This window comes from Myotis yumanensis, unplaced genomic scaffold (genome assembly GCF_028538775.1).
Source record: "Myotis yumanensis isolate MYYU_CA2020_CCGP unplaced genomic scaffold, mMyoYum1.0.hap1 SCAF_15, whole genome shotgun sequence".
NCBI classification, from domain to species: Eukaryota; Metazoa; Chordata; class Mammalia; order Chiroptera; family Vespertilionidae; genus Myotis; species Myotis yumanensis.
Genome location: NW_027223766.1, coordinates 45,688,324 through 45,715,703, shown reverse-complemented (window position 1 = coordinate 45,715,703; position 27,380 = coordinate 45,688,324). Strand labels below are relative to the sequence as shown.

The 27,380-nt window shown below is 41.5% G+C and overlaps 1 protein-coding gene and 1 pseudogene across 8 annotated transcripts in view; one reads left to right on the top strand and one right to left on the bottom strand.

Annotated features, from left to right (window-relative positions):
* The first annotated feature begins 263 nt into the window (after positions 1-263).
* ESRP1 (epithelial splicing regulatory protein 1) overlaps positions 264-27,380 on the top strand; it is a 50,890-nt gene continuing 23,773 nt past the window's right edge. For 4 of the 8 annotated variants that reach the window (XM_070392240.1, XM_070392245.1, XM_070392244.1 and 1 more), the window contains exons 1-12: positions 282-517; positions 1,021-1,149; positions 2,372-2,485; positions 5,230-5,344; positions 18,235-18,333; positions 18,471-18,525; positions 19,756-19,866; positions 19,995-20,127; positions 20,218-20,260; positions 22,155-22,456; positions 23,832-24,053; positions 26,244-26,442. In XM_070392240.1, the coding sequence (XP_070248341.1) occupies positions 386-517; positions 1,021-1,149; positions 2,372-2,485; positions 5,230-5,344; positions 18,235-18,333; positions 18,471-18,525; positions 19,756-19,866; positions 19,995-20,127; positions 20,218-20,260; positions 22,155-22,456; positions 23,832-24,053; positions 26,244-26,442 (1,654 nt within the window). In that variant the 5' untranslated portion in view covers positions 282-385. Of the gene's footprint in view, positions 518-1,020; positions 1,150-2,371; positions 2,486-5,229; positions 5,345-18,234; positions 18,334-18,470; positions 18,526-19,755; positions 19,867-19,994; positions 20,128-20,217; positions 20,261-22,154; positions 22,457-23,831; positions 24,054-26,243; positions 26,443-27,380 lie in introns of all 8 variants that reach the window. The other 4 variants (XM_070392241.1, XM_070392243.1, XM_070392239.1 and 1 more) reach the window with 2 other exon arrangements.
* LOC138993434 (protein S100-A10-like) lies at positions 16,976-17,263 on the bottom strand (annotated as a pseudogene).

Here is a 27,380-nt window from a genome sequence, read left to right as displayed (position 1 = left end):
GGAAGGGGCGGGCAGGTAGAGCCACATCCCAAAACAGAAAAGCTTTCAGCCATTGCGCGCGCCTCCCGGGGGTGCAGCCCGGCTCGAGGCTCTTTGCACAGACGCACCGGCAACTGAATACAAAAAGGGCAGGTCGGCGGCGCCCTCCCTCCCGCCCCCCTTCCTGCCCAGGGTGTGGAGCGCTGGCCAGGTGTCGGCTGGGGTGGCTGGTTACCGCCTTTTGCTCCGGCTGCGGCGAGAGGAGGAGGTGGAGGTGGCGGGGGGTGGGGGTGGGCGCACTTTCCTTTTCTTTCTGGAGCGGTGCTAGCACCGGGCTTCCCGTCCTCTCTCCCGCGCCGCCTCGCCGCCGCCCGACTCCCCTTCTCCCCCCTCCCCACCGCTCGTCATGACGGCGTCTCCGGACTACTTGGTGGTGCTTTTTGGAATCACTGCTGGGGCCACGGGGGCCAAGCTGGGCTCGGATGAGAAGGAGCTGATCCTGCTGTTATGGAAAGTCGTGGATCTGGCCAACAAGAAGGTAGGTTCCCCCCAGACGGCGGGAGTGGGGCCACAAGTTGGCGGCGGTGGCGGGGGAAGCCCAGTTCGGTAAACAAGTGCCCTCGTTTGTTCACGGGTGAGGCGGGACTTGGGGCCTAGGGAACCCAGGGGGGAACCGAATTCGTTGGCCAACAGCCGGGGAGCTGTTTCTGCACCTTCCCCACCCCCCCCAAACCTGGCGCAGGTGGAGAGGCCGGGCGCGGGACGCCCCGCGGAGCCGCGTGGAACCCCCCGGGGTCCCGGCGCCCGCTTCCGACCTGGTCCCGGTGGGGATGGGGGTGGGGTCGGGAGCTGGGCCGCGCCGACCTCTCCGCCTCCGGAGTCGCGGGCGACACGTGAGCTCTGATTCCGGCGGCCGGACCCCTCCGGAGGCGCGGGCCGCCCCAATGGGGGAGCGGGAGGCGGGGAGAGAGGGGCAAAGGCCCCCGCATGGAAGAAGGGGGACACTGACTCCCGCGTCTTGGCCCCCTCCTCCCCCCCGAGGTGGGACAGTTGCACGAGGTCCTGGTGAGACCGGACCAGTTGGAGCTGACGGAGGATTGCAAGGAAGAAACGAAGATCGACGCCGAAAACCTGTCCTCGGCGCCGCAGCTGGACCAAGCCCTCCGACAGGTGACAGCCCCGGTCGGGGGCCCCGCCCGCCCCCCGCCCAGCCGCCCAGGTGTCCCGGGCAGCGGGCCCGGCCGGACCGGCCCCCCACGCCCTCGCCCGGCGGTCCCCGCGCGTTCCCGGGGCGGAGGGGCCGGTCGCCCGGCCGCGTGGGTGGGGATCCAGCTGGAGGCCCGGGGCGGACCTTTGGGGAGGAGGTCGCTGCTCCTCTTCTCCCGGACCCTTCGGGGTCTTGGGCCAGAACTCGCTGGCTTTCCAGCTGCTTTCTGAGTCGCGTGCTGGGCCCGAGAATCGGCCGGGTTTTACCCATCGGGGGATGAACGAGTTTGAATCCTAGCGCCCCCACCTCCCCGGCCCAGATCCCCGACGTCCCTGCCCCCCCTCAGGGGTTTGGGCCTGAGGCTCAGCCCGGGTTCAGGGGGCGCTGTGGGGTCGACCCGGGGGCCCGCCCCCCATGCGTGGGTGCGGGATTCTGAGCTCCCAAGGGCTCGATTCCGGTTCCATGATTGCTGCTGCGGTGGCCTTGGTCGGAGCGCCGCGCCGGGGAGGGTTGGCGGGCCCGGACGTGCGGGGTGCCTCTTGGGCCACCGAAAAGAGGTGGAATCGGTCCCCTTCTTGGAATCGAGGTGACCTAACCCCCGGCTGCTGCGGGGTCCTGACCTGCTAGGGGTTGGGAGGCGGGGCTGAACCCCTGTGCCCAGGTGCGAGTCCGATGCTCTCCTGGCGAGTTGCCCATGATAAAAGGCGAAAGTCATCATTTCTGAGGCGTGTTTCAGGAAGCGTGTTACCCGACTTTCCAGAGGTCTCTGTAGCCATCCACCCACATTGCCCAACTGGCATCTTCCTTAAGCCTAGAACAGCCAACCATTAAAAAAAAAAAAGAACACCAGGGAATGATGTAATCTGAAGGCAATCTGCTGATGAAAGGAGACCTCTGATTTAAAAGTCTTGGCTTTTTCGCAGACACAGAAAGGGGGTACGGACGGATGGTCGGGTGCATGTACTGAATTCTCCGTGAGGTTGATTGGAAAGCGTTCCTAGCTAAAGGAAGCTGGGCAGTTTGTGGGAACCTGGTCTTCCCAAAGTTGCCCCCCCCCCCCCCGCCCCACGCGGTGTCCCTTTCCGCAGCAGGCAGTTCGATTTTCTCTGGTTATCGCCAAGTGGGGCCACTTTGCAGAGTTTGTAAGTCCTCCATCAATTGCATCATGTGTCTTGTTCTTTTCAGTTTAACCAGTCAGTGAGCAATGAACTAAATATTGGGGTAGGAACCTCTTTCTGTCTCTGTACTGATGGGCAGCTTCATGTCAGGCAAATCCTGCATCCGGAGGCTTCCAAGAAGGTAAGAGTGCTGGCTGGTGACGGGAGGTTTTGTTGTTGTTGTTGTTTTTAATGGTTTACCCGCTTTTCTCGATTTTGAAGAGATGCGTATGGGGAGTCGTTGTTGTAGTTGTTAAAATGTTACATATCGGGTGATGTATATTTTACCACAATGCAGAATTCACAGCACTTTCATAGAGACCGCAGTAATTTTTAGAGATAGAGTTTGGTGACTTAATAAAAGTTTTAGTTTTGCTTTATGCTAAGTTTCTGAAATGCTTGACAGTCTCCCTTTTCTAATGCATATTAGCTACACTTTTGACACTTAAAAGTAACTACAAGTAAGAGAGAACTGTGTTTTAATACTCTGTAATATTCCCATCTACATGAAAATTGCTTTATCTTAGGAAGGAAGGGGCAAAGGAAAAAAAAGTCCAAGTAAACTTTTTAAGTTATATTTCTCATAATTTCATTCAGAAGCTTGCACTTCAAAAGTAAGACTTTACCATATAACCGGTAAAACGTTAATTGTGGTATAGTGAGCTTTTCTGACTCAAAGTAAATGTTCAAAACTGATTGGATCCTGTATCAAAATAATAGGGTCAGCCCCATCTTTCACCTTTGCTTATCTTTCTGATAATGGAAGAGAGTATGGGGTGCGAAAAGTACAATCTTACTATAGATACAATGTGGTTTCTCTCCCCGGGAAGAATGAGGGTTTGAGCATAGATAGCCAACCCAGTGTAACCAATCTTTGCTAATATAGTTCATCTGAGCAACTTAGTTAGCTTGAGCTCTAACTTGAAAGGATGGAAGCAATATGTTTTTAGGGAAACTGTACGAGGGCAATTCTTGCAATGAAAGGTTTAGACTGACAGTTTGATGTTGCAACTGAGTAGTCAATGCAGATCTTTCTTTTTACTCCAGTAGGGAAAAGGGGAAGAAATACATGTACAGTGATAATTTTTTAAAGTTTGAAGGAGAAACTCAAGTTCCTATATCTTGAGGATTGAGGAAAGCACTCCCTTTGTAGCAACCGTAGTAATTATCGGATTAGAAGGGGGAAGTATTTTTTGTTAATTAAATGCTAGACCAATTGCTATACCCTTGATCCAGAGATAGACATATTTGAGGATTCCACACCCCCCCACTCCCCGACCCGCCCAACTCATATGAGGTAGGATAAAGCTTAATCCTTTCCCTGTTGGGCTGAAGAGAAAACAGCTGGTTTTCTTATTTTAGATAGGCTGTCTTGGATATGGGAAAACCTCCAGAGAAAAACAGACATTTTCCTGAGTCACTTGTGTTAGGATTTTGATGAAAGAAAACAGAAACAATTAATTTAGTATAATAAAACAATTTAGTATCATAATGAACGTTATTCCATTTGTTAAGGAAAAGTAGAGAAAATGGTTAAACATCAAAGTAAATAATCCTGCCACTCAGAATATATTTAAGTATTTTTCTCTAATATGAACATATCTGGATATATTCTTTCAGAATTTTGTAAAGAAAAAAAGCTTCATTTTTACAAGGAGCATTCACACTGCACAAACCTTTTAGCCTACTTTATAATTTAACAATATAAATATCTTCTGTAAGTACTAAATAAAATACTCAGCATTTTAAATAGATGCAACTATTTAAACCGATATTTTATGTTAAATACGGGCGTTATTGTCAATAATAGCTTTTAAGTGAGCATGATTCTTTTGATAACTATTTTGAAAACTGGCCATAATACAGTGATAATCCTATTTCAAATATAGTGTGAGCAGGTTACATGTAATAGAATCCAAAAAAGGAAAGTTATATGGAGACATTCATTATGGCATAAATGTTAGGGGTTACAAACATTAAAAAGTCTTTATTTCCTTGATTTTCTAATTTACAAATGAGAAATTCCCAATAAGGAAACACAATGAGAGGTTTTCAAAATTTTAAGAAAAATCTAAATTCAGTTTTAAAAAATCTTCAAAAGTTATTCAATGAGGGTCCCCTGGGGTGGGGGGGGGGGGGGGGGAGAAGAGAAAAAACAATAGTGTAATATTTGCCCAGACAGTTGCTTTATATGATAATCCTAAGAGTGGTACTTAAGAATAGCAGGCAACTATATCTCCATTGCCTTGGAGATTTATGGTATCTTTTCCTTTAAGTCTAATTTGACTTCTCAGGTATAGCCAGAATAATGGTCAGGAAAACTAATGTGGCACTGTAATTTGGCACAAAAATAATTCTTTTCAGATAATCAGGAATTCACTATCTTAATGTGATTTTGGTACAGAAAATATGCATTATTAGAACCTAGTATTTAAACCTACGTTTTCTAACTGAATCCTATGTTTAGGTATACATTGTGGACATACACATTTTTATGAGAACTGAAGGCTGCTTTGCTGCTGAAAATACAAGTGGATTAAAATGATTTCAAGTTGCAAGAGTGTAGTTTTATCAAACAATTTATATTTTGTATTTTACATAAAAATACAATAGCCCAAATGTATTACAGCCTTAGAAGTGTTTTGAATGGAATGAATAATGGAACATATAAGCATTATAATCCATTGCCTTAAAGTAAGATGAATTTTTCCCATGAGACTTGTATATAAGATACAATACTATAACAGAAAATAAAAGCACCCTAACATTCCATTTAAAAAAATTGTGGTAAAATATATATTTACATTAATCCTTAGATTTATAGTTATTAGGGAAACAGTAAACTAAATTCATCTAGTTAACAATGTATACCTTGTCCTTCCTCAGAATGTATTATTGCCTGAATGCTTCTATTCCTTTTTTGATCTTCGAAAAGAATTCAAGAAGTGTTGCCCTGGCTCACCTGATATTGATAAACTGGATGTTGCAGCAATGACAGAGTGTATCCTTTAAGTGGCTACCCAAGTATCATTTGAAAGGATAGCTGCAGGGAAAAAATGGCAACGCAAGAAAAAACATTTTTAACTTTATCAGTGTATGGATGAAAATGGCCTGTCCTAAACTTGTCTATGTGCTATGAGAACTAGTGCAGTTATAGGCATCTTTTAAAGTATTTATAATTTGCTGAATTTTGATAGTGATTTAGTTAGATGAATTTTTGTGAGTTGAACACATCTAGAGTAGAATAGAGTTTCATATTATGGGAGTAGTTTGGGTCTTCTTGGTGGTTGATGAATTGAAGAATGTGAATAATTAATTTCTTTGATGCCAATTCCAAGGCCACTTGTTCTTGACTATCTTGAGCAACTCCACTAGAGCAATAAGCCATCTTTTGAGATAGTGAGGTTGTTTTTTTACCCCCAAATTTTGTATTACCAAGGTAGTGTATCTAATGCATTATGTCTTTAAAAGTAAATCTAATAATCACAAGTCTTATAATCATGAATGACCCATCATCTTTAATCCGGTAACTCTTTAAAGTGCTAATTAATAAGCAGTCATGTGCTAACATATCATGGAATACTGAGTAATAGAAGGGTTAGGTGACACACCCAAAGCCACTATGAGAATTGTCATGACGTTGGGTTCATGTTGCTTTCAGGAAGTTGTGGGTTATAGGTGTTTCTTCTTAAACTTTCTTATTCTTTTTCAGGAGCTAAAGCCTGGCTTTGTGTTTCTTTTTTTAAATCTGAAGCCTGGTTTTGTTTGTTTCTAAATATATTTTTATTGATTTCAGACAGGATGGGAGAGGGAGAGGGAGATAGAAACATCAATCATGAGAGAGAATCATTAATCAGCTGCCTCCTGCACACCTCCACTGGGGATCAAGCCCGCAACCTGGGCATGTGCCCTGACAAGGAATCGTTTTGGTTCATAGGTCAATGCTCAACTACTGAGCCATGCTGGCCAGGCTAAAGCCTGGTTTTTTAATTTATTTTAACATTTCTTTTCTTGATTGAAAAAGGTTTGCGTATTTTTCCTAAGCACTTGTAAGTGGGTCAAACTCTAAATTTTATTTGCCTTCTTCCTGGAAGCAGTTTGCTTCAGTTTTGGTTTAGCTGGTTAGTAGCTAGTTGTTGGTTAGCCGGTTTAGTTCCCAGTGGAGCTGGGAGAAGGGTAGAATAAGCACATTTTGCGGGACTTCTTTGTAAGAATTTAATTCGAAAGTTGGGACAGCAGAAAAATTCTTACTTTTTGTTCTGTTGGTTTGAATGCTTGTATTTGTTAACTCCGGCTGCCATAACAAATACCATAGACAGGTGACTTAACACAATTCTGGGGTCTGGGAAGCCTAAGATCAGGAGGCCAGTTTCTGGTGAGGGCTCTTCCTACCTCCTCTCTGGGTTTCACATGGGTGGGGGGAGCAGTGGGGGAAATAATTTCTTTTTCTCTGAAAGGCCACAGATCTAACAAATGAAGGCCCCTTCCTTATGGCCTTAACTGCCTCCTGAATACTCTGTCTCCAGATACAGTCACATTGGGGGTTTGAGCGTCAACATAGAAATTTTGGGGAGGGACACAGTTCAGTCCATAGCAAATGCTAACCTATCTGATGAACCAAACATTCTAAAAAGTAAATGAAAAACTAGTGGAGGAAAACTCTTATAAGTTATCTTAATTTAGAAAAAGACAGTTTGAGTAGGAAAGGCAGTTAAGAATCCTTTATCCCTGACTATTCAGTTTCCTCTTTAAGCAAAGAAACTCTTTCCCTAGTGCTTATAGGTCAGATACTAGTAAAAATTTACATAGCTACAAATTTTTTTATATATTTAGGTATTTTGGTTTTCTTAATGTGTTGATAGTTTAGGGAAAACTTGTTAAAAGTTCATCCATTTTTTCTTCTTGATTTCTTAAGAGTTTCATGTATAGCCCTAGCTGGTTTGGCTCAGTTGATAGAGTGTTGGCCTGTGGACTGAAGGGTCCTGGGTTCGATTCCAGCCAAGGGCACATGCCCGAGTTGTGGGCTTGATCCCCAGTAAAGGGTGTGCAGGAGGCAGCTGATCAATGATTCCCTCTCATCATTGATGTTTCTATCTCTCTCCCTCTCCATTCCTCTCTAAAATCAATAAAAATATAGTTTAAAAAAAGAGTTTCATGTATATAAGATTCGGGTTTATTATTCAACATTTTCAATATGGTAGACTGGGCTTCTTACTTGTTCATGTTACTTTTAAAAATAAAATATTGCATTATCTGACCTTTAGGTGAATGGGTAGGATTCTGTGCCAATTATTTTTTGTCATTTTTTTAATCCTAATTCTATAACTATTTTGTTGGTGGTTCTTTTTCAAATGCCATGGAGATGAAAATTAAATATAACATGAGTTGTGAATGAAGCTAGGTCAGGCTCCATTTCACATGTGAACTTTTAGGAAGGATCTCATAGCCATTAAATAATGCCTTCATTGAAAAAATTAGGGCCCTGGCTGGTTTTGGCTCAGTGGGCAGAGCATTGGCCTGGGGATTGAAGGATCCTGGGTTCAATTCCCATCAAGGGCACATGCCTGGGTTGTGGGCTTGATCCCTAGTAGGGGGGGGGGGGGGGTGCAGGAGGCAGCTGTTCAGTGATTCTCATCATTGATGTTTCTATCCCTCTTTCTTTCTGAAATCAATAAAAATATATTAAAAAAAAAAAAACTAGGGAATTTTATATTTCTTTAAAAATAGCTTAATTAAAGCCTAGTTTCTTTTGGCTTACATTGGGAGAGTCTTAGATTTATAGTTTCACTACCAATCAAGAAGTGGATTTTAATCGTAAGTGTGTTTATTAATGTTTACTTGTATGTTTCCCCCCCACTTAGCAGGTAAGAAATATTATTAAACTTTCCTAGGAGTGACTTTTGTTTTACTTTGCTACTGTGATCAATTATTTTGTGACTCCTATTCAGAGGAATCATTATTTCCCTGAGCGGGCCTCCAAACCAATTCCTCAGGTCAAAAGCAAGTATACAAATTTGACTAGCAACTTGTCCTTATCTATGCAAAGGATTTCTACAGTGTCTGCATTGAAGAGCTGTCCTATTCTTTCAGACCACTAAACATTTTCCTTTGTAATATGGAGTTGGCACTAAATTGGGAAACGGTGAAGATGGTCATTACACATCCTTGGTGGTTTTGCCAAGTAGATGGAGAGTCACTTGCTCCTGAAGGATTTACCTGTTCTACCAGGTAAACCAGCAAGGGAGGGCGGCTCTTGCCAACCCCTGGGAAGGGACAAGCGAATACGCAGCTTGGCTTTCCTGGGAGAGAGTCACTTGTCTTCTCCGAGCCTCAGTTTTATCTCAGGTATTCCCAAATGAAAGCTTTGCAAACTATCAGGTGCTATGTAAACAAAAAAGTGTAGCTACTTTGATAAGAGAATGGGTTTTAGGAATTTCTTGAATGCAGCTCTGGTTCTTATTTTAGCACTTATTTTCCTCTTTTGTGCTGGTTCTAAAGCCGCTCCTGGTGTTAGTGTTGGGCCTCTCTGAGTTACGCCAGTGGCAGGGTTGTTACCTGCTTTTTGAGTTATGCGGTCCCAGCTGGAGAGAAGACTTCCTTAGTAGGTGAACTGTGGGTGGCATTTTGTAAGGTTTTTACTTAATCGGGTGAGGTGGTGAGGGTGTGGTGATAGGGACTGGGGCCCCTGTAATCTGTTGTTTGTTTTCGGGGAAGAAATTATCTTAGGTCCCTTATGGAGATTAATACTATTTGTCTCCTGGTAATAGGACATTTTGCTTGTGGGACTATTTACATAAATGAGTTACCCAGTTTTCAAAAAGTGTAACTGTATTTTATTCCCCCTAATGTTGGGGAGAATTGGTTTCTTGACCTATTTTTTGTTAGCTTTGTTATTGGTGAATTGATTTATTGCTCTGATTAATCAAGACCCTCTCCTGTTTTGTTTACTCCACTTTGCCAAGCCTCTACTAAGAACTTTAATAAAGTATGGCCTGTAAGGAGAGCAGGTGAAAGAAGAGAACTGTTTGTTGAGTGCTCACTATATACCCCATCGATAGCCTCACAAGTGCCCAGTGGAGGGTGGTATCAGCCCTTCTTACAGCTGGGGAAACTGAGGCTTAGAGGTTTTATCTTTTGTTAGTCAGGAGCCACCAGCATTTAACCCTGAATCTGTTGTGAAAGTCCTACTCGTTAACTAGGGAGTAATATTCTAAAATGTATAAAGATCTTTTGAGGGTGGGGCAGGCAGTTTAAGTAGATTATCTCCCTTATAAATTTACATTCTGTGCCTCCTGAGCACATACTAAACTAATCAGCAGGAAAAGGAAGTTGATTTTGTAAAAATTCTATTCAGTGGTAGGGTATTGCATCTGTATGTACAGTTTGACATTAACAAACTAGAGGCCCGGTGCACGGAGTCGTGCACTAGTGGGGGGCATGGCCTATGGGGATAGGCCTGCTGTGGGAGTGCTGTTTATCCTGGTCAGCTGAGCTGCACTCCGCTGGGAGCGCACTGACCACCAGGGGGCAGCTACTGCGTTCAGTGTCTGCCCCCTGCTGGGCAGTGCACATCATAGCAACTGGTCGACTGGCTGTTCTGGGGCTGTTCTGGTTGTTCTGCGTTTCTGTCGCTGGGCTTTTATTATATAGGATACAGTTGTATTAATGCAGCTTTTCATTATCAGGGTAAAAAAAAAATTAAACCACTCTTACCTACCCATCCAAGGATTAGTAGAGGTGTGAGCCTGTGTTTATACGTGTTTTACCACTTCTCAATGGGGGTAAAGGATATGTGTGTGTGTGTGCACATGCTACTAACACAGTGACATTGGCCTGTTTTTTCATATATTAACGGCATTCATATATAGCAGAGTGCTTAAGAACATGAGCTCCAGAGTTGAATTCATAGGGAGCGAATTTACTGCACCTCTCTACCTCAGTTTCTCCATCTTGAAATGGGCATGACTGTTGTAAGGAATGATGAGACATTGTATGCAACCCCTTAACCGGTGCCTGGTCTGCTGCACACCCTCCAAGGTTGACTGTGATCCTTCAAACCTCACCAGGTTGTTGGGTGTCTCTGAGGAAGAAAAACGGCTGCCAAAAACTTTGAAAAGGACTTCCTTATTGATTTAAGATCATGTCTAAATTGCTTTGCCCTTAAAACTTTTTTAACTTCGTGTGAGACTGGATATAGACCTTTTAAAGCCTCATCTGCATGTTACTACTGGTATATTTCAGGGTTAATTTCACTTCTCTGTTTGTAGAATATTCTGTGTTGTGAGTGTCGTTCATTCCGCTGTTACGCGCCTATTTGTTCTGACTAATTGAACTGGGCCTTTGCAGTCGCACAAGGCGTCATTGCCCTGCTTGAAAAGTGAAGGAAGGATTGAATCCTCCTTAGTACCTTTCAGTGTATGAAAGGGATTTTTATTTTTATTTATTTTATTTATTTTTATTTTTTTAAAATATATTTCATTGATTTTTTTACAGAGAGGAAGGGAGGAGGAGAAGGATAGAGTTAGAAACATTGGTGAGAGAGAAACATTGATTCAGCTGCTTCCTGCACACCCCTACTGGGGATGTGCCCGAAACCAAGGTACATGCCCTTGACCAGAATCGAACCTGGGACCCTTCAGTCCGCAGGCCGATGCTCTATCCACTGAGCCAAACCGGTCAGGGCTGAAAGGGATTTTTAAATCTTACCAAGTGCGCAGTTAAGCTGGGTTAGGAGTGACCTTTTTAGCTAGAGAGGTAAGAAATGATCTTTGGCATCACATCGATATGATGTGAGCCAAATCGGCAAATACTCTGGTTTGTGGTCTGTAATAAGTTAGGGACTAGAAATACTGTATATTCTTGGCCAGCGCTCAGAGATATGTTGATTTCCTGTGGTTTATTTTAATTACAATTTACTTGTACGGTGTGAGTTGGGAATTCCAGGATAATTTTTTGGTTTAACGCGGCTTTAGAAGACTTGTTTACTATCATGGAATCTCCCTTCCCTAATTTACCGCATATCAATTGCTTTTTCTAAAGTAAAATTTTGGTCTCTTTTGTTGCATTAGTCCTTACTTCCATCTTTTTTTCTTTCAGGATGTAATTGACTTGTCAGTTTTGTTAGACATTCATGTGGTGCTTCCTTACAGTAACACCTCCTGAAGAAATATTTATTAGGGTAGATGTCATCGTTTTTTTTTCCTCTTGGAAAGAGTAAGCTTCTGAGGAATAGAGTTAAAGGTTATTTTCCCAGCATATTTCTAGGTATAAAGACATTTTTCTTGCCTTGGCTCCTAGTTATGTTCTTATACATAGGCATTCTTGATTGACTTCTTTTCAAAGCTCATTTTAAAGTATAGCAGATCATTTATAGAACTTATTTTTAAATTTTCAGGGGAATTTGTCGCTTGTTTCTTTCCTTTACATAATTGTAGGAAATTCAGTTCTTAGTTGTAGTTCACCTTTTCTCTTGACATATTTTGTTTGCTATTCTTTTATTCATGGCCATAGGTATTTTATTGTAATATGCCTGGCAATATAGTCAGTTGTGTTATCCTACAAATAAAAGGGAAACACCCTTGTTTTTGAGGGGTCTCTGGCAGGGCAAAAATGGCTTTGAGTTGAAATTTTGAATTGGGGTGCAATTATAACTTAGGATATTTAAATTGTAATATACAGTTTAAACATCATTATTCCACCGTGTGTTGTTTTATATGTGTGATTCTCTTAGATATTAACTAAAAATTTGGTTTGGCTTAAAAAGATATTTAGCAGTAAAAATTGGGCCTTATATAAACAAATTCATCCCTTTTCAGGCAGTTGGAAAAGGTCACTTTTTTGAGTGGATAAGCGAATGAACTTTGTAAAATTGCTCTCTCTGAAGTCTACTTTGAGCTAATAAAAGTGTGGGTTACATCCTGAAATCTGTTTCACTAACGGTGGCACTAAAGAAAATAACTCTCTTGTTCAAATAGAGGCAAGGTCTCTGGACTTCTGAACTCTGTATAACTGTAGCCCTTTGCTCAATTTTAGCCTGAAATGTTAGATTTGTTCCCACCTGCGTGGCTTTACCCTTCCTCATTTCCTCACGGCGTTCCTCGTCGGCAAAGCTGGCTGAGCCTGTCGGTGCTGTTCAAGCTGCCTCAAGGGCAGGATGAGTAAGTTGCATGACGAGCCATAAATCAGGAGGCGCAGACTCATCTTGCCTTCCCTCAAGATCAGACGTGCAGCAATTCAATATATAATTATAAATTGATAGGGGAAAGGATTGGCACTGAAACTTTCTTCTTACTTCCTTTCATTTGTTCATGTTAAATTCTGGGAAGGATTATGAGTGGAGCAAACCTTCTAAAAGAGAGGGAGGGTGTGTGTGTGTGTGTGTGTGTGTGTAAGGAGGTAGTTTGGGTATGCAGGAGGTTAGGTGACTTTTAAAAATTAGGAGCTTAGAAATGTGTGATGACTTGAAGAGAAGCGTGTTGGCACATGTTATGTGGAACCAAGTTCGTCAAATGTCTAGAACATGCCCCTCCCCCAATTACATTTTGCCTTCAGTATTTTTCTGTATTAGCTTCAGATCTGCAGCATAGTGGTTAGAAAATGATGTACTTTACAGAGTGGGCCCCCTGACGTTTCAAATGTCCATCTGGCCTCCTACGTAGTTATTACAATATTATTGACTATATTCCCTATGCTGTAATTTACATCTCTGAGAACATTCTCTTAGTTAAAACGTAGAATTCAGTAAAAATAATTCTTTAGCTACAAATCTATGTCTACACAGGATACTTTACATTTTTACGTTTGCTCTCTTTTCCTTGGCTCTTACATATACGTGTAGAAAGCTTGTCACAATGAAGTATTGCTCAAAACAAATTAGGCAAAGCGTCTTGGTGCAGGGAATCAAGTACCCATAGTCACATCAGGGGTGTGTTGTAATTCCAGCTCCCTTACTTACCAGCTGGGAGACTGGGTGAGTTACAGCAATTCTCTAAATTCTAGTTTCTTCACCTGTTTGGTTTTGCTATTGGCAGGGCTATTGCAAAAATAGGAGGAAATTGATGGTGTTTGGCCAATGTTCTTTAAAATCTCTGTCCAGTAATGGCCTCTAACATAAGAGAGCTTTTTCGGACAGTTCAATACATGGCGAAGGGGGGAAGGTGGAGCTATTGGGAACTGTTAGCTTTCCCAGTGGTTCTCAACCTGGGGTGGGTTTTGCCCACCAGAGGATATTCAGCAATGTCTGGAGAAATTTTTAATCATAATCAGGGTGGGTAGCAGCCAGCAGGCTACAGGAAACCCCTTCCCAACAAAAAGAAATCTCTGCCCTACATGCCAGTAGTGCCAAGGTTGAGAAACTGGCTTATCCAATAGGGTTGGTTTCCATTTCTTGGATATCTTTCTCTCTACTCCATTCATTCCTGACAAAGCTGAAAATGTTACTGTACTAGAATTGCAGGGTTCCAAATGATTATTCAGCAGTAACAAAGTTTTGTATGATAAACTATGGCTAGTTACAGCTAATCTTTCTTAGTTCTGTAAGGATCCTTAAAGTAGTCCTTCCTGATCCCCTGTTCCTCCACAGAAAATTTAGGGCAGTCATCTCCCCAAAGTATCTATCTTTTGATTCTGGTTTTCTATCCTGTTTCCATATTTCTTTGACAGTGGCACAAAATTAATAAATATATATATAGACTAGAGGCCCGGTGCATGAAATTTGTGTGTGGGTATGGTCTCTAGGCCTGGCCTGCGATCAGGGTCATTCCTCCCTCCCCCACCACTGCCCGCAGCCGGCTCCACCTTCCTCCCCCTGCCGCTATCCACCCCCGGTTTGCCGTTGGGCGATCAGAGCCTGCCTGTCAGGGGGAGGGGCCAAGAGGTGGTCAGTGCACCTCATAGTGACTGATCAAGTGGTCGTTCTGGTCGGTCCACCATTAGGGTCAATTTGCATATTACCTACCCTTTTATTATATAGGATAGCACAGCCTTTCCACAGGTGACCATTTTAATGACTCTAATAGGTGGTCATTGCTCTGTTGCTCAGATATCTCCTGGGATTGATTTTTCTAATCCTTCAGTGAGCAGCACATTTGTTTCATAACTAGATGATGTAAAGGGAGTGATTGCGCAGGTGTGTGTTGCAGAAATTATTTACCATTTTAGCCTGATGATTATCTTATGAGTATCCAAATCGGCATCTGGTGAATTCAGATTTTTTAGTCATAAAGGTGACCCTCAAAGTGTGATGAAATAATGGGTTATAATGGGAAAGTTGTTCACCTGATGGTTCTAGGAAAAAAGGGAAAGGATATCACTTATTAAATGCCTGCTTTGTGCCCTTGCTTGCTTTATCTCGTTTCATCTTTACAAAAAAAAACAAAACACAACCAACAAACAAGAAAAACAACCCCAGGAAACTAAAGATGATTACAGTTTATGCTTTACAGATAAGCTGAAACTTGGTGGGGTAGTTTGCCAAGACCACATGGCTGCATTTGTACACGTGGTATATGTAACTGCAGAGACATGCAGCTGGTGAGGGACAAGAGAAAAATGAATTTGCCTAGCAGGGCGGGTCTCTACTGGAGGAAGGGAGAAAGGAGGAGGCTTAGGAGGGGGGTTGAAATGGAAAGGAGATTTTGACTTGAGAACAGAAAAGGGTATTACTTATTAACTACAGATGATTGGCTCTAATGATTGGTGGAATGGAGCTCTCTGAATTTTTTTTTAAACTTTTTTATTGATTTCCGAGAAGAAGGAAGAAGGAGAGAGAGAGAGAGAAAAATATCAATGATGAGAATCATTGATCAGCTGCCTCCTGCATGCCCCCTGTTGGGTATTGAACCCACAACTCAAGCATGTGCCCTTGACCGGAATCGAATCTAGGACTCAGTCCGTAGGCTGACGCTCTAGCCACTGAGCCAAACCGGCAAGGACTCTCTAATGTTTTAACATTCTATATGTCCTCTTCATTTGAAGTAAAATAGTATCTAAGAACTTTTTCTTAATAGCTGCCTTCATATTTTATCCTTAGAAAATGCCAGTCAGAAAATTATAAAATAAGGCAAATATGCTAATAGCCACCACCCTAAATGTAGGCTGTCTTCATTTTATTTCTTTTAGTTTTTTGAATTGTGATAACATTGGTATACAAGCCTATATTTATTTCAGCTGTACAATATAATTCAATATTTGTATACACTACAAAATATTCACCACTGTAAGTCTAGTTATCATCCATCACAATACAATCTGTCCCCTTCACTCCTTTTGCCCTCCTCCCAACCCTTTCCCCTCCAGTCTGTTTCCCTGAAATCTATGGTGTGTGTTTTTGTTTGCTTATTTGTTTTTTTAAGATTCCACAAATGAGTGAAATCATATGGTACTTGTCTTTCTTTGTCTGATTTATTTCACTTAGCATGGTACCCTCTGTCCCTCCATGTCGTTGCAGATGGCACGATTTCTGTCTTTATACATATATATAGATTTCCGAGAGAGGAAGAGAGAAGGGGAGAGAGACAGAAACATCAAAGATGAGAGAGAATCATTGATTGGCTGCCTTTTGCACTCCCCCTACTGTGAATGTAGGCCACAATCTGGGCATGTGCCCTGACCAGGAATTGAACCGTGATCTTCTGGTTCATGGGTCAATGCTCACTCACTGAGCCGCACCAGCTGGGCAATATTTCTTTCTTTGTTATGCTGAATAATACTGTGTACCATATCTTTATCCTTTCATCTAGGTTGCTTCCATATCTTGGCTATTGTAAATAATGCTGCAATGAACATGGGTGCAATATATCTTTTTGAATTAGTGTTAGTATTCTTGGGATAATTACCCAGAAGTGGAGTAGGTAGGTTATATGATGGCTCTATTCTTAATTTTTTAAGAAATTGCCATATAGTTTTGCATATAGTGGCTGCACCAGTTTACATTCCCACCAGCAGCGTATGAAGGTTCCTTTATTTCCACATCCTTTCCAATACTTATTTGTTGTCTTTTTTATAATATCTGTTCTGACAGATGTGAGGTCACCATTATGGTTTTGGTTTTTTTGACTTCAATTTTTCCAGTAATTAGTGATGTTGAACATTTTTTACATACTGTACCTGTTGGTCACTGCTTTCATTTTAAACTTGAAAAAAATAGAGTCTTATTGTGTTATGGTGTGTTTTTGTTTTGCTTTAAAGAAATGTGTGCTTTGAGGGCAAGAGGAAGTAAGCAATATTAAAAAAAAACTTATCTGGCTTTAATTGACTTTTTTTTATCTTGTCAAATGGGGATGGGATTTATGTTCTAATGGTCCTAAGCAACCATTAAATCCTTAAACAGGGTAAGCTGTGGGGCAGCTTAAATGATCTATTGGGAAAAAAAATTTTTTTTAATATGTTTTTGTTGATTTTTTTTTTTTTGACAGAGAGCAAGGGAGAGAGAAAAACATTGATGTGAGAGAACATTGATTGGCTGCCTCCTGCATGCCCCTTACTAGGATCGAGCCCACAATCTGGGCATCTGCTCTGACTGGGACTCAAACTGGAGACCTTTCAGTGCATGGGAAGATGCTCAACCGACTGAGCCATACCAGCCAGGACTCTTAGGAGAAAACTTAATCAGGGAGTAATTGCTCAGTGTTGCCTAATTCTTTCCCTTCTGCTTCATGTGCTCTACAAAGTAGGCAATGCATGCGAGGGTAAGCCCAGCAGTTAGTGAAAAAGAAAACTTTGTAAGCCCACTCTGCCAACTCAGCACTGGATCAGGTCCATTATTTGGCCACAGCCTTTTTGATTTTCTAAAAAAAAATCTAAGGAATTCCTTTTCCATGAGTACTCTCAGGTTCTCCTTTGTTGAGTAGCCTTTAACCTCAGCAAATTTGTGAAATGTGAACATCATGACTTCCATGGGGTCTTCCATCTGAGATGGCATTTTGGTGAAGTCTTGGCTAGAGGCGTGCAGGACTGCCAGGCTGACTGGAACACGGGGCCAGTCAGTATTGTTATATGACTTGTACTACATTATAAGATTGATGCAAATCTATGCATAATACAAGTGTCACTATAGCATTGAAACTTAAAAAACAAACACTTCAATGACTGTTAGCTTCTAAAGGTAACTTAACAAAGATACATGCTTATTTTAGAGAGATTTCAAATTCATAAGACTTGATGGAACTCTTCTTTTGGGTTCCACCTTGAAACCCAATTTGAGGCATGTATTTCTTAAAAGCCACGTTTCCTGTCTTACCCAAACAATCTCCTTTCTGGATCAAGAGCTATGTTGGCCAGTGTTGGCGCGAGTGCTTGAATTGTTTCTTAACACAATTACTCTCAAAGGACAAGGCGTTTGCTGCCATGCAAGATGGCCATACTCTGGGACTCGAAAAATCTTTCAGAAGAGAAGTTTTGAGCAGAGGTAGCATCCCCAAAAATAGTGTCATCAGTAATTTGAGGTGTGTTTTTCTAACATTAGGCTTAAAAGAAAAGTCATTTATGATTTTCACGGACATAACCATATCTTTATGTCAGCATAGTCATTGCCTTGTGTGTGCTGTAACGATATATAAGATGAAGAGTTCTATTAATTTTGTTGAATACTTCATGGTTTGAAACTCAACAGAAGTCTCAGTATTGATGCATTTACTACTGCTCAACAAACAAATTTTGTTGCTGGTAGTACCTCAGGACAGGGTTTATTTGGCCATTTTTACGTAGGAGAGATGGGAGACTTCAGGAAGTATGGGTGAAGTCCAAACTGATGGGATGCAGCCCTTCTGAGTTTTTAAAGAATTGTCCATCTAGGTACATGTTACTTCGCTTCTTAGCTGTGTGTGTTTCATTTGAAGTTAGAAGCAACCTCATTTTACCTCCCCAAAATGCTTCCTTGACTTAATCTCCCAGGTTTAAATTTTGAGAAGAATAGTTCAGTGTCCCGGTATGGAGCCTCTCAAGTTGAAGAAATGGGGAATATAATTTTAGCAATGATTTCAGAGCCTTACAGTAAGTATCGCCGTTGTAACAATGTACACCTAGAATTTGATCCCACCCTCCTTCCCTCACCTATACTTTTGAATTTCCTTCCATCGCCTATCTCTCTAATAGCTAAAATGATGACGTGTGTGTGTTCTCATTTTTAGATCACAGGTTTTCAGACCCAGAGAGAGTCAATTACAAATTTGAAAGTGGCACTTGGTAAGTGTTTGCGCCTTTTGGTTTGTTTCATTCACTTTGTGACACTTAACTTCCTTTATACTTTGACTATCCATTTTTCAAATAGCAGGTCATTCCTAGAAGAAGGTTTATCTTCAGGTGTGCTTGGATGTCGGGATTAACATTTAATGAAATATTTGCATCCTTAGTCACTATGACCTTATGTACAGCAGCATATGTTTGTGTCTGTGATTATTGTATAGCCTCTCTGAACTATCCATTCTCTCACTGGAAAACTCCCAAAGGGGAAAATCATAGGCTTTACAAGAGTTCACAAGGTCTTTCCTGAGATAATTTAAAAGTGTGTTCTATCAGCTTCTACTTTAAAGCAAAGGAAATAACTGGGGAGGAGTATGAGGTGGTGGTATCTCTGTTTGCGATCACAGGCAGACCTATTTAAGTTTGTAAATCACTGCAGTGAATTGTGTGAGATTGCCTGGTGCCTGACATGAATAGAACCTTCTGGCATGTTTGCCCACAGAGAGACTTGGAGGCCTATGTAGTTGTAGAGAAAGTGACTCACTAGGAAAATGTCCCAGGAGTACTGAAAATATGAATGTGGGAGGAATAGAACATCAAAAGGTGTTCAAAATATATCATAGGTGGTTTGCAAATGACTCATTTTAGGGGTGTGGGCTCTCCCGGGCATTTCCATAAACACTCTCTGTGATGGCTCCCCTGTTTGATGGAGGAGATATTTTAATGGCAGACTTGTGACCGTGCACACACGTTCCTGTCGTGGGTTAGCCGCCAGCTTTATGCACACCTTAAATTTTGCTATCAAAGTGGGTTTAAAACCCGCCGGTGTCCTGGCCAGTTCTGAGAATGAATTTAAGCCTGTCCTTCTTGGCTCTGAATTGACAAGCCATCCGGATATTGGGAGAACTCTGCTTTCTCAGAATTGATCCTGGGCCCTTTCGAGTGTATGGCAGGCAAGCAGCAACTCAGCTGATGGATGGATTGCAGGCGGAGCTAGCTGTGTTGGCTCTGCAATAGCCAGTTATCTTTCTATAGTGAACCACCTAGACATAACTTTAAGTTGTGCCCAGATAATCTTTGACTTTACACAGTAAATTAGGCAAGATTAAAAGTCTGTCCACACTCCAAAAGAATAACTACTCCATGTGTGAATAGGCAAATTGTCTTACAGGGGGTAAGAGGTCAGACGCCCTAGCATTAATCATGCAACCTGAGGTTTTGCTTGATCCACAGCAGCAAGATGGAACTTGTTGACGACAACACGGTAGTCAGAGCCCGGGGTTTGCCATGGCAGTCTTCGGATCAAGATATTGCAAGATTTTTCAAAGGACTCAATATTGCCAAGTTGGTTTTCTTTCATCTCTGTTTTGTACTTAACAATCCCAAAGGGATCATGGGTTGCCCATCATTTTTCCCCTGACTGTATTTTATTTTATTTTTTCCTACTGCTCCCTGTTCTGATCTTCCTAAAGGGGAGGTGCAGCACTCTGTCTGAATGCCCAGGGTCGGAGGAATGGAGAGGCTCTGGTTAGATTTGTGAGTGAGGAGCACAGAGACCTCGCACTGCAGAGGCACAAACATCACATGGGGACCCGGTACATAGAGGTACGTCCTCACAACCTGAGACCCTGACATCTTGAGTGCAAACATTAAAAGGCTCAGAAACCATATCTTAATTTCCCTTTCTTTTCCTAGGTTTACAAAGCAACAGGTGAAGATTTTCTTAAAATTGCTGGTGGTGAGTGCCTTTTATAAAATGTGGCTAGCATAAGAATCTGAAACGTTGACCTATATGCCAAGGTTAGATAAATAGTGTCTTGAATAGTTTTTAGTTCCCAATGAAACATAGAAATTAACTTTTTTTTTAATAGGAGGAAGAAAATGTCCAATAGTATCAGTAAGTGTAATGCATAACTCTTGCCCTAAGGCTTGAGTCAACCAACTATAGTTAAAAAGCCATTAAAAGTAGGATTACACAAAGTGAACGGGTCACATAAAGTTCATGTTCAAAGGGAAAGAGTAGTTCTTAAAAGAAATGAGGTAGTCTGAAAACTACTTTTAAACAGCCAAGTAGAATACCTGGAATTGTTGCATATCTGCTGCTCGTTTTTCTCTAAATTTCCTTAATTCATCAATGGCCACGACTATGGTAGCTTTCTGGCATCTGGTATTTTAGGATACGTGGCGTAAGTCTTTATCCAATTCTTGGGTGATTTGCAACTTTAAAACCTAAAAATAACAGATGCATAAAAAACGTTAACTAGGACTTGCCCAACAGATTTTTTTTCTATACGTACAACTACTCTGTAAGTTTCTATTGCTCTGTTCAGATTGCTTTATAACTCCCTTGCTCCTTTTAGTATATTGAATATCTTCCTATGTTACTCAGTTTTCTTAAATGTTCATTACTATTCAGTATTATATGTACCATACATTTTTACTAAACATCCCTGTTGGGCATCTAGAGCTTCTGTCTAACTTTTCACTCTTAAGTATGTTACAGTGAATATTTTTGTATCTATGTATGTGCCACTCGTTAGGATGAATGTCTAAAAGTAGGTTAGCTGAATCAAAGAATGCGGGTGGGTCTTTGAAGAGACCTTTGATACCTATTGCAAAAAAATATACTAGGGTAGCTTTCACTTAAATACAGAGGACATTTGTATCCCTGCATTATGTAGCCCTGGTAAAAATTTTTGCAATTGTAGAACTTGTAGTAGCAGCTTCCTGTTCACACAATTTGCTGGCATAATTCTGTTCTTGAACTTATTTCTTGAGATAAACCACGGCTTCCAAATTTAGAGCTTCAAGTTTAATAGTGTTTCCAAAGTAATGTTTGATATTGGTTGGGGATAGAGTGTGTTTTGAATTGCTATGATTCTGAGGTCCTATGATAGATAACATTGTAAGTTGCAGGTGGCAAAGTTATTAATGTTCAAGTGAATACCTAGTATTTCCTGGTATGTGAGCAGTATAAGTAAGGGAAAATATTGCTAGTGTAGAGCTTGAATGATGTGCATTTGAGTATTTGCTACATTGGCCATACTGTACAAAATGCTTTATGCTAGGCAGAATCTTAATGTTGAAACTAACTGCCAAGTATATTTATTATACTATTCTCTGTACTTGAATATGTTTTAATCTTTCTTAATAAGAAATAATCAGAAAATAATAACAAAAATCACTAAGGTACTTTATATATAATAACTTATAATTTATGAGATAGGTAATTTTACCCTCATTTTACAGATGGGGAAACTAAGTTACAGAGGTTAAATTTTTCTAAGTCCTGTGTACTCTAGTAAAATGGGAAAGCCAAGATTGGACCCAGGCATTCTAGCTCCAGGACCTGTGCCCTTAACCATCATGAGAAGAATATGGTGGCTAGTCCATAATTGAATTGTCTGGTTATCCTCCTAATAGAGAAGTGTTTTATGAAAATGGTAGGGAGAAAGTTTTAAGACTGTGGGAAGAGAATTCTTTTTTCCTGGTTTGTTATTAAGAAACTCAGTTGGGAGTGTGGGTCTTCATTACAAATCCAAGACATTGCCAAGAATTTTACCATTTCAAACTTGGGGAAGTTGATGTCTTAATCATTTCTCCCCCTGCTTCCTAATATTTGTGTTTCCTAGGTACATCCAACGAGGTAGCCCAATTTCTCTCCAAGGAAAATCAAGTCATTGTCCGCATGCGGGGGCTCCCGTTCACAGCCACGGCTGACGAAGTGGTGGCCTTCTTTGGACAGCATTGCCCCATCACTGGGGGGAAGGAAGGCATCCTCTTTGTTACCTACCCAGATGGCAGGCCAACAGGGGATGCTTTCGTCCTCTTTGCTTGCGAGGAGTATGCACAGAACGCACTGAGGAAGCATAAGGACTTGTTGGGCAAAAGATACATTGAACTCTTCAGGAGCACAGCAGCTGAAGTTCAGCAGGTAGGTTTTTAACAGCATGTTGGTGGTTTTGCATTATTTCTATTTATTTCTGGAACCAACCCTACACTATTCATTGTTAAAATAAAATCTTACTCTGTAACGAAATGATAGCCACGGTTAGCTTGTGTACACACATTCAAAAATACCAGGTGTTTTTATATAACTGGAATACTGCTATAGATATTCTTTGGTATTCTGTTTCAAAAGTATATATCTGGCCCGGTCGTGTGGTTCAGTGGTTGAGCATCGACCCATGCACCCAGAGATCATCGGTTCGATTCCTGGGCAGGGCACATGCCCGGGTTGCAGGGTCAGTCCGGGTAGGGGCTGGGCAGGAGGCAGCTGATCTTTTGCTGTGTTTATTCTTTGATTTTTGTTTGTTTGTTTGTTTGTTTGTCACCTCTTACTCAAGAGAGCAACTGTGACGAGGCTGAGTAAGGAAATTAGGGCAAATTTTCAGGAGTCTCTTGATTGTTATATTTTCAGTTTATAGGATGATTAAGTTTGCAATGGTAAATTGTTCAGAAAACCCAGGGATGCCACACATGGCATTTGCACAGTATTATCAAATAGTGAGCATGTTCTAAACTAAGACAAAAATCTGCAAGAGCTTTGAATTTTGCATGGGACCAGTTTTTTTCCTCCAAAATGAACTTGACCTGATTCATTCTCAAGATAGCTAAATTTCATGTATTTAAAAGTCAAGATCCTCTGTCTTCCCAGCGTCTAAAGTTCATGTGGAAGCTAAGCGGTTATTTTTATGGTCACTAAATTATTTTTTTCAGTTTTACATTGCCGTTCTATCTTTTTGCTTTACGTATTATTTGCTTTGCAAATGTGGCATTGTATTTTAATATAATCCAGAGTCATGCTGTTTTACCTGTGGTTCCATTACTGGGTTATTCTCTTTATACTTCTTGGGTTTGGAGCAATGTGAAGCAATATTAAAGGGAATATTGTACTTAAATAAAATGAAACTAATAGATTGCTGCAGTAGTCCATGATTAGCCATCCCAGATATTTATGAAAGTGATAGACTTTAAGGATAGTAGTCCCAAGGCAGATAGTGATGTGTTTGTCGAGTAGGCGAGTCCTTAATCTAAGCAGATTGGTGCTGTGTGTGGTATATACCTCGGCACACATTTGCAAAACTGGGTCTCACGCTTGCCCTGATGCAAAGCATGAAGCCCTTTCTCCGTGAGTGTGTCTCAAACTTTCATATGCTCTGCATTACCTGCAGTATCTGTTAAAATGCAGATTTATACTTAGTAGATTTGGGGTGGAGCCGAGATTATGCATTTCTCACAGGCTCCTCCCCCAGTGATGCTAGTGCTGGTCTGCAGACTGAGTCCCTTCTGTTTTGCTTTGATTCCAGGTGCTGAATCGATTCTCCTCGGCTCCTCCTCTCATTCCACTTCCGACCCCGCCCATTATTCCAGTACTACCTCAGCAGTTTGTGCCCCCTACAAACGTTAGAGACTGTATACGCCTTCGAGGTCTTCCCTATGCAGCCACGATCGAGGACATCCTGGACTTTCTCGGGGAGTTTTCCACAGATATTCGAACTCATGGAGTCCACATGGTATTGAATCACCAGGTAAGAAAGTCACGTAACTCCAAAACTGATTTGCTTATTATTATCACCAAAGGGTCTCTCCCCATAAAAGAGTGCAGATGTTTGTCAGTGTTATAGTTAGCCTTGCAGGAAAGATGTAACTATAAATGCGAGAGGTCTTTAGGATGAACTCCAGAAAGAATGCTGTCATCATTATGGTAAATACAAATTTGGGTTTGATTCTGTCATCACGTCTATCCATCCAATTCTCAGTAGCATCACATAGTACATATCAATCTAATACAACATTTTATTGTTGCAACTACTGAGCTCTGCCACTCTGCTGTCATAGTGTGAAAGCAATCATGGACAATATGTACCCATGAGCTTGTCTGTTCAAGAGTATTTTGTATCCATAGACAGTTTAGAAAACGTGTATGTGTGTTATATATCAAATTACATTCAGTAAAGTACAAACTCAATAAAGACTAGTATCTGTACCACCTAGAATAGGATGTGGTCATAATAGGCACTCAAATGTATTAATGAATTATTTCATAGAAACCTATCAAAATCTAACCAAATTCTATGGTATGCAAGTATACACTCTAAGCATATTAAAAATCATTCCTGGCTTAGTGTCTCTTAATTTTTGGTTTAAATAAAATTAATCATCTTTGTTGCTGGACAATAATGCCAGTACTTTGTGCTGTCATAAGCAGGACAGAATCCTCAAAACCTATAAACCTAGTAGTCCTAATTAAAAATTTTGCAACTCGTTACTAAAAGCAAAGTTGTATTAATCTTTGAAAATGAGATGTTTCTGATCAATGATGGGTTGAATATAGGTTTGTATTGGAAATACCAACGTTTTTCTAAACTGCTAGTGTTCCACTTTCTCTTTTCACATGGAGATTTGGTCATATTTGAAACCATAACCCTGCCTCGCTGGGAAGTGCATGTCACTGGGTACAGGCAGTCAGAAACTCCTGAACCCCTGCTTGGGTTTCCATACCAGCACATGCTAGGTCCCCTCTCAGTGTGCCTCACTGGTGAGAGTCCTTTTGAAGAAAATTCCCCGCAATTGCCCATAAATCCTCACCAGGGATTGGTTTGGTTTTTCTTTGAGTCACCATTTCTAATAACCTAGGGGCTATTATTACTTTTTGACTAATAACAGTAGACAGATTGGCCTATCATTGACCCACATGACCTGTTGTGATTGCACTTGGGAGAAATGCTTCTTAGATGATGGACTAGCTGCCTCAAAGATGTTGGGTTTCCCTCTTGGACTGGGTTTCCCTGGTATCCCTGATTTCCCTGGTTTGGCAACTTGTATGGTAACTTGCATGGTAATCGTTTGCACTAAATAGTCCCTGAGAGACTTTTAAAGAGATGCATAACTATGAAAGAATTCCTATAAGCTGATTGTATCTTTTTCTCCCCCCCATAAAATATCCATGCTAAATATAACTAAGGCATTCCAGTTCTGTGGAACACATCTATCAGCTTGGTTCTAAATAGGAGATTTTTAGCAAGCTATTTTCACAGAGAAAATTACTATCAGCACCTGTTAGGCTAAGATTTAAGATGGAGATGCATGGGCAGAGGCGAGAGTAGGGCTTCCAGACAAGGCTGGTGGCACTGCTGTCCCCAACCTGAACTGTGCTTGGCCACTGCCCATTTCCTGTCTCCCTTCCTTGCCCCAGGCCACATTCCAACCCAGGCTGCAGGGAGAAGGGAAAGGGATGTTGCAGGTCAGTGATGGACAGAACTGAGAGCCGAAAGAGAACACTCGTTCACCCAGTTTCTTACAGGAGGATACATAAGGCTCTAGTACGCGTTCTATTATCAGCTTTTCTCAATCAAACGTTACAATTGGATTCTTTCAGAAGTGCAAGACCCAATACCAATACACAATCCTATACTTTGAAACCACAGTCACAAGGAGACCTCGTCAACCCTTTGTAAATCTGATAACTAATAGAAACCAAGAAGGATCACTTTCTCCCATGAACCCTCAAAACTGTTTCTTCCATGTTTTGCGGGCCATTCTGGTAATTGGGGGATGAAACGCCAGTCAGATTTCAGTACAGCACACTGTCACCCAGACTTTGTGCCTACCGTGTTTGTGCTGTGGGTGGTTGTCACTTTGCATGTTTTGAAAGCAACCATTTCCTCATTGAAGGAGACGGTCTCCTTTTGTTGTTTATTCTTCCCCCGCACGCTCAGGGCCGCCCATCCGGAGATGCCTTTATCCAGATGAAGTCTGCGGACAGAGCATATTTGGCTGCACAGAAGTGTCATAAAAAAACCATGAAGGACAGATATGTGGAAGTCTTTCAGTGTTCAGCTGAGGAGATGAACTTTGTGTTAATGGGGGGCACTTTAAATCGAAATGGCTTATCCCCGCCGCCATGTAAGTTACCATGTAAGTTTTTCTTGGGTCTTGGCGCTCTTCTACGCTATATGCTGGTAGGTGCTTAAGCTGCTTTCTGTGTTCCTGGTTCTTTCTGAGGCAGGCAAGGTGGTTACGTAGGCTTTCCCATCTGAAATCGGTAGTATCTGGGAATCATTGAAGACCTTGGTTGCGGACACCCCCATAATTAGAGATGCTACAAATACCTCCTTTCCGATTATATTCTCGCTTTTCCAGGGATAAGCCCTTGATTTCTGAAGCTTAGTGTGCTCAAGATAAGCACTGACTCTGGGAGGCAACCTGGCTATTGTAGATTATTTTAATACGCATTTAAAGGTAAAATAAGTATGGCCGGATCTTTATTTTTTTTCTCCTGTAACCCAGGAAGCTTTCTGTAGAAGGGTCATTGGATGCCCATTTTGCATTTCTTAAGTTACTGAGCATTAAGTATTTTTGGATAGGATAACCTGGGGAGCATTTCTCTTGCTCTCCAGGATATCTGGAATGAGCAAGTTAGTAAAAATATATATATATATATATATATATAAATGCGTAAATAAATTAGCCAAAGTTTCCATTGGATCGCAGGATCAGTGCTTAATTTCAAGACATGCTCTTGCGCATTGGCCCCTGGGTGCAAGCCCTCTGGAATCCCATTTGAGAGGAATAAGCCCTTTAGTCTGAAGACCAAGTTCTGGTTAGTCACGAGTGTTAAAACTTGAATCTTTGGACAGTTTTCACTTTTGAATAAAACATACCTGTCAGGAGGCATGTTGGATATGTTTGAAGCATGTAGCACTTGGAACACAGTCCAGAGATAACTGAGACAGTAAACTGGATGATGTGCTTGATTCCAATAAAATGGGGAGTGTTAGAGAACATTACTTTCTAATATAGAGAAATCTATATCAAGAAACCTATTTCAATAAGTGTTAATTCAGAGAATATTC